Raw genomic sequence first — 10,921 nt, 5'->3', positions numbered from 1 at the left:
ATTTTTTCAAGATCTACACGTTTTAGATGTGTATATACACATTTGGGAAATATAAATCTTGACAAAAAATGACAAATGCGAAACATACCTCATGTTCAAGATTTGTTTTGGTATGTTTTCAAGTTCTAAACTTTGAAAATCTATATGTGAACATCCAAAACGTGTAGATCTCAAAAAATACCCAAAATAAAAAAAAAATCATCCCAAACGGACACCCGAGTGAAAAATTATGTCTCTTACAAGAATTGCATCGAACCACCATCGAGCAATGTCGATTTTTTCATGAAAATATTGATTTTGAAGGCCCCATCGAGGTAGCATCGAACACCATCGAGCAACCATCGAGTTGGACATGATTTTTGAGTTATTTTTCAGATTTGAAACTCTGGAATATGTAGAAAATTGACTTTGCTCGATTGTTGCTCGATGGTGCTCGATACCAGCTTGATGGGGCCTTCAAAATCAATATTTTCATGAAAAAATCGACGTTGCTCGATGGTGGTTCGATGCAATTCTTGTAAGAGACATAATTTTTCACTTGGGTGTCCGTTTGAGATGATTTTTTTGTTTATTTTTTGAGATCTACACGTTTTAGATGTTCACATACACATTTTCAAAGTTTAGAACTTGAAAACATACCAAAACATATCTTGAACATGAGGTATATTTTGCATTTGTCATTTTTTTCAAGATTTACATTTCCCAAACGTGTATATACACATCTAAAACATGTATATCTTGAAAAAAATACCCAAACACTACACCAAATACCTCTTTTTATAATACATAATTATAAGCTAATTGGAAAAGTATTACAATAGGTATAAAGTTAAAATGGAGGGAAACAAAAAAAAAATGGCTGGGTAAAGTTAAAATGGAGGGAAACAAAAAAAAGCTCAATTAATGTAAAAGCATTTTTTCACCCAATAAAATAAAAAACTTAGAAAAATAATATTAACCCTCCTCCATCGTTTCTCTTGAACCCTCACCTCTCTCTGAACCCTCCATCATTTCTCTCAACTTTCCCTTTCTCAATCGATTATCTTCAGCAAATTTCCCTCTTTCACTCGGTTCCATTCATCTATCAATAGCTCCATCGGCAGTTTGTCCCATTTCCCCCTCTCCCGATAATGTGCGAGGACTCTCCTCGTCTTTGGTGATGACCTTCCACTCTATTCCATCAGCAGCTTTCATCTCGACAGCCGTTCACCCTGTTCCAGCCCTCCATCGACAACTTTCTTCTCAACCCCACTTTCTAACTCGAGGACACAGGACGAGTCTCACAGTTCACTGAAACCATAAGTTAAATGTCTTAAATTGTTTAGATTATATTTTGAAATAATTTTGATTGTCAAATTATATACATTTCTGGTTTTTATTTCGTAAAGAATATGTATTATATCTTGTTATTAGCTTGATGTGGATTTTATTTCAATCTTAGCATAACGTTTGTGGTGTTGTTAACAGCTTCAGTGTCGTTGCTTTCGACAGGTGGTTTAGCTGCCCAATCGAACAATGCCTATCAGCAAAAGAAGCTTAGATTTGGGTCCAATGGTGGGTTTAAGATACTGAAAGTGGACTTTCAGTGGTGGAAATTTACATTGAACAATACCCATCAACTAACTTATTTACATTGAAAAGCACTGGTGGAAATTTAGAAGACTCTGACTTGGGGATAAGAAAAAGGGGTCTAAAACAGCTGCATGAGATGTTTAATTCAGGAGGAGTAGTGCCAGAAAACCAAAGGTTGCAGACGGAAGGACGAAAAAAGGCCAAAGTTTATCTGTAGTAGAAGAGAGTGGACAAAATTTCGATAGTGTTTCGCAGATATCAACTGGAAGCCAGAAGCTGAAAAACCAGGCCCTATTTGAGTTTGAACGGGCATCAAAAGCTGAAACTGAGGTTCAAACTTTAAAGAAAACTTTGGCAAAGGTGCAAGTTGAAAAGGATACTCTCCTTTTTTCAATATCAGGAAAATGTAGAGAAGTTATCTAATATGGATAGAGAACTTAAGCATGCACAAAAAGATGCTGGTCTGCTAGATGAACGAGCAAGAAAAGCTGAAATCAAAATCAAAATATTGAAGGAATCCCTTTTAGAACTGGAAGCTGAGAGAGATGCTGGTCTTCTTCAATTCAATCAGTGTTTAGAGAAGATATCTAGCCTAGAGAATCTGTTATCTCAAGCCCAAGAGGAAGGAAATGGGAAAAATGAACGAGCTCTAAGGGAAGAAGCTGAATGTCAGAATCTTAATTAAGAACTTTGTAGATTAGAGGCTGAGAAAGAAGCTGGGCTTGTTCAGTACAAATATTGTCTTGAGAAAATTTCTATTTTGGAATCTAAACTATCACTTGCTGAGGAAAATGCCAGGTTACTTAATGAGCAAATTGAAAGAGAAGAAGCTGAAGTTGAAGCACTAAAGAAAGCTGCCGTTGGGCTGAATGCTGAGAAAGAAGCTGCAACACTTCAGTACAAGCAGTGCTAGGAGATCATTGCTATGATGGAAGCTAAAATTTCTCAAGCTCAAGTGAATGTAGAACGCCTGAATGATGAAATTTTAATGGGGGCTGCTAGATTGAAAAGTGCTGAAGAACAGTGTGTTCAGTTGGAGAGATCAAACCAAACTCTGCAATCAAAGGCGGATGATTTGTTGCAGAAGATATCTAGGAAAGACCAGTAACTTGCAGAAAAAAATGATGAATTAAATAAATTCCAGACCCTAATGCAAGAGGAGCACTCAAGGTTTCTACAAATTGAAGCAACGCTCCAAGCTCTACAGAAGTTGCATTCTGAATCTCAAGAGGACCAAAGAGCCTTGGCATTGGATATGAAGAACGGGCTCCAAATGTTGAATAACCTGGAGATGCGCAAACATGACAGGGAAGACAAACTACAACGAGTTAAAGAAGAAAACAAGAATCTCTCTGAACTCAACCTTTCAAGAAACATATCACAGAAGAATCTTGATGCACTTTGGTGATGGAAAGTCCACTCCTTGTCTTGATGTGCTCCCAAGACAGGAGAAGGGTTGCTCTGATCTCAGCACCTCCGCCTTCATCCACCTCATGATCCTTGCCGAGAAACCCAATCTCATCGTTTTCACTGGTAATATTCTCTTTTCCTTCTTCGTTTCTTTTTTACTGACTTGGTATCCTTAAGTTGGGGTTGTTTTTCTTTCTATAATTATTAGCAAAGTGATTTGTCTACTTTACCAAATTTTTTAATAGGGTTTGTATATGTTAGTGAGATTTTTAGCGAATAGAACTTGCTTTGCTAGCCATGAAAATTGACAACCCAGTTTTGAAAATAACATGTACATGATAATAGGTAGTTGGGTTGTTCAGTCCGTGACTGTAAGTCTGTACCTTGTGCTAGTTTGTTTTCTTAGAATTAATTATGTTTTAGCTCTGCTCTGTTAATACCCAGTTGCCCAATCGACTCAATCTCTTTTAACTTCCACTTTATCTTAATTCTGGGACCTATTTTTATATTGTGCAACAGGGGATAATATATTCGGATTTGATGCCACTGATGTTGCTAAGTCTCTAAATGTTGCGTTTGCCCCTGCAATAGCATCCAACATCCCATTCTCCAAGTGCCTCTTCACTCTAGCCATCACACATTCTCTATTGGAGTCTCTGAAATGGATTGGGTAAAATCTATCTCTTTGTTACGTATTTGGAATTAGGGTCTATTTATTTATTTGGAAAAGAGGATTTATTTATTTATTCTTTCAATTTCAGCTTTTTTCTAAGCTCCCAAACAACACAATCTCTCTCCTTCTCTCCTTCGTTACTCCACTCCATTGGCTGATTCTGCCGAGGCCGGGGAATTGCGTCGCCAGAGGTAATGTTTTGATTGATTTCTCACTCTTCATTCTCTCCTTTGGAAAGAAAAGAAAGGAAAATTATTGCTTTGCGAAGTGTTGGATTTGTTATACTGGATCTTTGTGCTTAGAGATTCAATTTTCGTGTAAGGACAAATTTCATAAGCGATTTAAATGTTTCTATGATATATGTGAAATTTTGTTATCTGTTTTGCATTTGACATGTACAAAATTAGTATAGGTGGTGTCTTGAATCATATCTACTTGTTTTGTTTGTCTAGATAGTTCATATAAAAAATTATAAGAAAAGTTTCTCAATGTATATTTCTCTAACATGTCATTGATATTGTAGTGCATATGCTCTAGTTTCTGCTGCAGTAGGTAGGAACAATTGAGGTTCTTGGAAGGAAATAAGAAAGTCATTGAAAGTAGGGTTCACATTTATTTTCTCAAACAATGCCAAAGGATCTTTACTTTCTGTATATATGATATGCATGCAATTGCTTTTTTCTCTTTTACATATATCATCTTTGACTATTGCAAAGTTAATTAACTTGATTATTAATTTTTCAAGAGGTATGGAAATATGTTATCTTAACTCTTTTATTAATATCATACAAATGTTAGAGGAGTTTGCATATCTTAAATATTCATTCGTAGAGAAGTAGGTTATGAGATTAAAATTGTGTGCTACGGTGATAATGGAAGGTTGAAAACTTGTGTCTTAGAGAAGTAGGTTCTGGAAAATTTGTTTGTGTGTTGCGGTGATATAAGGAAGAAAATTTATTGTGTGTTGTTTGAATTTGTTTACTTGGTATTGATAGATGGTTAGGTAACCTTTATATTAATTGATCAACAAATGTAAAATTAATCATACTTGGCAAACTATGAAAATTATAACATTGAACATTTACTAATTCAAATCTAATATAATATTCAATTCAAACCATAACTGTCACCACTAAATAAAATTATTAGTTGAAGTTTTACAATTAACATAAGTCACATCAAACTACTAATCCTCCACATATTTTACTTAAAAAATGAACAACAAAATATAATCAAAACACATAAAAGTTTGAAGATAGCTCCCATCTATTCCACGATTCATTATGCTCTTCTTTCTATAATGGCTTTGGCTTGCCCAACTACATAATCTGCAATCCCAGTTTGTAAAGATGAGTTAAATAAAAAAAAAAAGAGTACAAGTAATATCAATTAATGGTAAGAAAAATTTGTGAACTAAACAAAGAAAATCCTAATAATATACTTTAATGGAGCACATAAAAGCTATAGAGAGTTAAGTGTCTATGAGCATAGAAACACTTTTCATGTAGTCACCCCAGGAAAAAGGAAATCCCAAATCTATACCATTAATATTTACAGTTATACTAGGTGAGAACCTTCTGAAGAAAATAGGTTCCTTCCCCCAAAGAGAAAATTACACCTTAGTCACCTAATTGGATCATTTAAATATAACAGTATTATTTCAGGCATTAAAATTTTAATTTACTATATTAACTGATTATCATTATTACGTTTTTATAGATAAATTTTAACCAAGTCATTACTAGAATTCTCTTATCAGACTCAGCCAAAACTCAACTAAGATTAGATGGTTTTCTGAAATACAATATAGAAGGAGAGCTGTGAGACATTGTGGTGTTTGAGTGTAGCAGGTTAACTTGATATATATATATATCTTGTAAACTTGATGATGATAGTGAAGGCTGCCAGTGATCTAGTTTTGGATGAACCATGCCAGTGATCTAGTTTTGGTAGAAGAGAATGAAGAGAGGAAATCTGAATAATTTGTACTGTATATATTTACACGCACTACAAATTTATATTCTCTTTCAGGTCTTGAGAATAAAATCAATAACTTAAGACTATTTTTTAAGAGAGAAAATGAGTGTTGGAAAGATAAATAGAGATTGAATGTGTAAATCACATGCTAGAACAGTTACATTTTATATATATAAATTTAGGATGTAACTCTATATTGACCTCTCTCTCTTTTGTTTTTTGTTTTTTGTTTTTTTTTTTGGATCAAAACTGTAGCACCCACATTATTTTGATATAATATAGCCAATAATCACATGATTGCATTGAATTGCATTGTATTAAAAATCATACAATATGTATAATTTGAGCATATGCATATTCTTATAAGTGTTTTCATGTATAAGTATAAAAGTTGTGTATGTGATGTCTATATGTATGCTCAATATTATTAACCTTGTGACATTTGAGTTGTCTTTTATGGGTGTTTGATGTGCTCAAGATATAAGAAAGTATGAAAAATATGGACAAGGCATGCAATTAAGTGATGAAAGTGAGATATAGAAGGCAAAATAGGTTAAGTAGTGAAAAATAGTACAATGTCGATTACTAGTATTTCGGTGTAAAATTGAGTATTTATGGATTTACCAAATGTAATCGAGGTATGATTAAGGTCTCATTGATGATGTAAAAATGGTTTTAGAACCATTAGATCAATTCTTGATGGGAGGTATACATAATCAGTGGTATTGATGCAAAGTCAAAACGAGCTTAGCATAAGTGCACTACGCTCGATCGGGTAAGCATAACTATTGGCTATGAAGTCATATGGACCTAAGGTTTGGTGTGAGTGTTTTACACATAAGGATAATAGGCCTAGAAGATGGTTAAGTCGAAATTATTGAAGTGATAAGGTTTTCATAAGTCAAAAGGTGAAATGATGAGATGAAAGGTGTCAAATTTTGATACAATAAGGCTAAATCATTGAAAATAAAGAATTTTCATCAACCTTATCACTTTGCACGACCATTACTCTGAAAACAGAGAGAAAATAAAACCAAAAACCATTTCTTAGCTGGTTTGAAGAAATTCTAAGGAGATCCAAGTGAAATCAAAGCCAAAGAAGTGGATTAAGCTTAGTTCTAGCCTTTTTATGGTAAGTTCTTGTACTTGGAAGTTAAACTATGTTTTTGAATTTTTCTGAGAGCTTATCTATGGTGTTTTATCTCTTGTTAAGATATTTCTTGGTGGTTTCCAAGTGGTTTGAGGTTTATAAAATCTAGAAGAGATTATTTTCGCCGAAAAGTTGCTCGGTAAGTGAAATTTTGTGTTTTATGAGGTTTTCAGGGTTCTTGGAGTACAAACTGATTTTTGGTTATTTTATTGAGTTTATAAGAGAGTATATATGTTTATAAATGTTTGAATAGATGTGGATACTCATTTAATTTGGGTAATGATCTAGGAGATTTGAATTTTATCAAAATCGGTATATGATAACTTTATGATGAATCATGTTGGTATTTGGGATATATGGTTATGGCAGGTTATTTGATGTTGATTATTGGTTGATTTTGATATTTGAGGATAGCTAAAATTAAGGGGAAACTCTGTCAAAATTTTCCCAAATGTCTAAGATAAATCTAATGCTCGATCTAGGTGGTTTAAGGCATTTTAGGCATGTTTTGGGTATGAAATTTGATATGAAGTTTTATGGGTATTTTTAAATGAGAGTTCAATGTATTACTTCTATCATTATGATGAGAAATCCATGCCATTGTCAGGATAAGCACATCAATACCTAAGACACCACTTGTTACACGGTGAATTATATTTTGGACAGAAGGTAAGTAAAGTACTCACTGCAACACAAGAATTACATGTTATGTGAAAGTATGCATTATATGAATATTTTGTGAGTAAGTGGTATTAACATACATTGACACTTCATCATAAATTTGTATGCATGGCATAATAGTGATTTGATAAATTATTATATGATATAAGACCATGCATGATATTATGATGATTAATCATATGATGCCTTTGCAAGTTTTGTGCAACATAAAAGAAATTTGTAATAAGAAGTTTAAGTTCAGTGCCACTATTTTGAAAAGGCAAATGAAAGTGTTAATAAGTGTAAACGGAGGCCTATAGTAGGCTTATAGTGGCTGCCCAATAATTTGGGCTAGGTTTTAGTGAACCAATTATATTGTTTGCCATATTTCCGTTTTTATTTCTCTTCCATATGAGTTATTGTTATATGTATTGACACCACAGTGTGTGGCCGCCTTAACTCTTGAGCCCGACGGGGCAACGATGGAATAAGGTTTTTAATGTGCCCTACTGTGGTGATGGCTAGCCAGAGGAGAACCCATGGGATTTTATATTATATGTGTAACAAGCCCTGCAGGCATTGACCAATTCAAATAGTGTGCACAATATTAAGGGGCCCAAAATTTAAAAAGAAGTTGTGTATGTCCATTGATATTGGGTAATCATTAGCATTGCATGCATTACTTTGCTTACTGAGCTTTAGGCTCACAGTTGTCTTGTGTTGCAGGTAGAGAAAGAAATGTGTGAATGACACGAGGAGAACTGAAGCATGGTCCTGACCCTGATTTGTACATATGAACATATCGACCTTTTGTGGGTTATTTCAGTTATCAGTGAGATGTTTGTAATAAAGTGTGAAGTTATGTTTTGAAAATAAATTGGGTTATTTAATACTTGTGTATAATATGTTTGAGACACACTTTATGTTTAATGTAAATAATGTGAAATAAGTTTTCAAGTTTAAAAAAAAAAAATGTCCAGACTTCCGCAGTAATAAATTATGATATAGTTTTAAAACGTAACACCTCAAGTATGGTTTTAACTAAACTAAGTGAGGGTGTTACAAAAACTAAGTAAACTCAAGATCGATTATACTACAATATGACATAGGAAATTTAGAAAAACATATATTAGAACAAGCAATAAATGATAGAGATGAATGCCACAATGATAAGTTTCTTTTCCATGTTTGAGGGATAACATCATAACATTATTCCTCATGTGTTGGTATACGAAAGTATAATCTGTATATATATTCTTCTCGTTTTCCAAATTTTAGACCACATGGCCCTAGCCATTTGCAGTCACATATTGGCCTATGGTTTGAATTTGGTCTTCTTGTCTTCTATAACTGAACTATTCACGAACAATATCATCAAATCATTTTCTTTCTTATTCTATAAATGTTCAATTTTAGTGATTCTATTTTTATATGAGTTGCATGACACAACTTTGTTTTAATGTTTCTGGTTTTAAAGAATTGTCCATCTGAGCATTACACACTCTAATATCAATACCTCATGATTAGCACTATCTGCAACTTTTGAGGCTTAAATTATACTTGAAAGTTATCTTTGTTATATTACAGCTTTATTTAAACTAAAGAAAGTAGATTCATATTGTTTTAGCTTAAGTTGATAGTTTCTAGTTATCCACTCAAATATACTTGAAAGATACATGGGTGATGTTTCCTTTGAACGAGACAAAAGAGAGAAAATGCACAAGTTTATTAGCTTCATAAAGCTTCTATTTCTCCACAAAGCAACAAAGCTTTGTTTATATTCCCATCTGAGTAATGATTAGCAGTATTAGTATGTATTGATGCTAAATCTTTACATTTTCTTTGCCACATGGTTATTATGTTCTCTATCATTAAAAAATTAAAAATCTTCATATGAGGGCTCTTGCCAATTCGGTGAGACTGCTTTATGAACTGAAAAAATATCAATACCTCATGATAAGCACTACTTGCAACTTTTGAGGCTTAGAATATACTTGAAAGATATCTTTGTGATATTACAGCTATACTTATACTAGAGAAAGTAGATTCATATTGTTTTATGCATAATTTTATGAAATATATGAATATTGCATCTGGTTTTTGGGATTTCTTTTTCTTCTGTTGTTATAGATTATGCCTTTTAGATGTGTATATATATTTAGGAAATATGAATATTGCACATGCTCTTGTATTGCTGGTATGTTTTATTCATTAGATTTTTGTTTTATGAAGTATTCATGGTTCCATACTGTTAGTTAATATTGTTAGTCATGGGTTTATGTTAATTAGTTACTGCTATTAATTTGTTAGTTGTTCTAACTGTATTTTAGTAACTAACTTCTCTTTCCTTACTCTTGGCTCTCCCTGTACATCTCTATAATGTATAAATAAAAGTCCTTTAGCTCTTTTGATCATATTGATCAAGAGCTTCTTTCTCTAGTTACTTTCTAAACATTCACACACTAGTTATTGTGATTTTTTTTCTCTTTTTTCATGTGTTGCAGGTATTTTTTCTTAATATGAATACTGGATATGCTCTGAGATATATACATATATATATACATATTTTCTCTTTATATGGATCATGGGTAGTTAATACTTAAAAGGGTATATATCTTATAATTTTTCTCTTTTTTAATTTATGGATTATGGACGCTTTTTTTTAATTTATTCCAACCTAGTCTATTCTTGCGTGCAGACCCAAAGAAACAAGAGAAAGGTTATCTTGAATCATGGCTAGCTTATTGTTTGTTAGGATTATTGGGGCTAAACATTCAAAGATGCAACTGGTAAAAATTCCTTGATAGATTTATTGTTCCTTACAGTTTTGCTTCAAAAGTGTAGATGTGTATTAAATAGGCAATAATAAGAATGCATTAAACAAATTTTTTCTTATTATATGTATTGAAACATGTGAATATTGAATGCATCAAATTATGTATTCAAGTGAACCATTTTAGATAGTTGATACATGCATGTGTTATCCAAAAAGCAGGCATGGGTGACGTGGCAGGCATTTTTAACACATGGCGGACACCTGGCAGAAGTTCTGTTCGACCATCGACCAATGAGATTCTCCTGACGTAACATTTGAAGTTTCTATACGACCAGCCTAGTCGTATACTCCATATATTTAGAGATAATTTTGTACAATTGTAATCATATCCGAGGTTATCTCCCGTGATCCATGATGATCCGATTATTTAGGAAAGAATATATGTAACTAATTCGTGTAACCCTCCTTGAGCCTACAAATAGAGAGAAATAGCTCAAGGAAGGGACTTTTTGGCAGATTTAAGTCTATACCTTACAAGAGAATTAGGGCTATTATCTGACGATTGTATTATTCATCTCTCTCAGGTTTGTGAAATTCAGAGAACCCTTGTTCTTTGATCACTCCTTTGAGAACTAATATCAATAATAACTTAAGTGGACGTAGGTCATTACCATTTCATGGGGCCGAACCACTATAATCGAGC

The 10,921-nt window shown here is 33.1% G+C and overlaps 1 protein-coding gene and 1 long non-coding RNA gene across 3 annotated transcripts; both read left to right on the top strand.

Annotated features, from left to right (window-relative positions):
* The first annotated feature begins 2,873 nt into the window (after positions 1-2,873).
* On the top strand, positions 2,874-3,656 carry LOC133791460 (probable inactive purple acid phosphatase 29). Its single transcript, XM_062229388.1, has 2 exons — positions 2,874-3,105; positions 3,502-3,656. The coding sequence occupies exons 1-2, from the start codon at positions 2,874-2,876 to the stop codon at positions 3,654-3,656; spliced, it is 387 nt and encodes a 128-aa protein (XP_062085372.1).
* Positions 3,657-6,620: 2,964 nt separating this feature from the next.
* Positions 6,621-8,344, top strand: LOC133789491 (uncharacterized). 2 transcript variants are annotated; one of them, XR_009873574.1, is made up of 3 exons: positions 6,621-6,764; positions 7,390-7,451; positions 8,169-8,344. It is a non-coding gene; the product is annotated as an uncharacterized LOC133789491 (long non-coding RNA). The 2 variants fall into 2 exon arrangements; XR_009873573.1 differs by having other exon boundaries at positions 7,886-8,344.
* Positions 8,345-10,921: the final 2,577 nt, after the last annotated feature.

This window comes from Humulus lupulus, chromosome 7 (assembly GCF_963169125.1).
Source record: "Humulus lupulus chromosome 7, drHumLupu1.1, whole genome shotgun sequence".
Lineage (NCBI taxonomy): Eukaryota > Viridiplantae > Streptophyta > Magnoliopsida > Rosales > Cannabaceae > Humulus > Humulus lupulus.
This window is presented reverse-complemented; position numbering and strand designations above follow the sequence as displayed.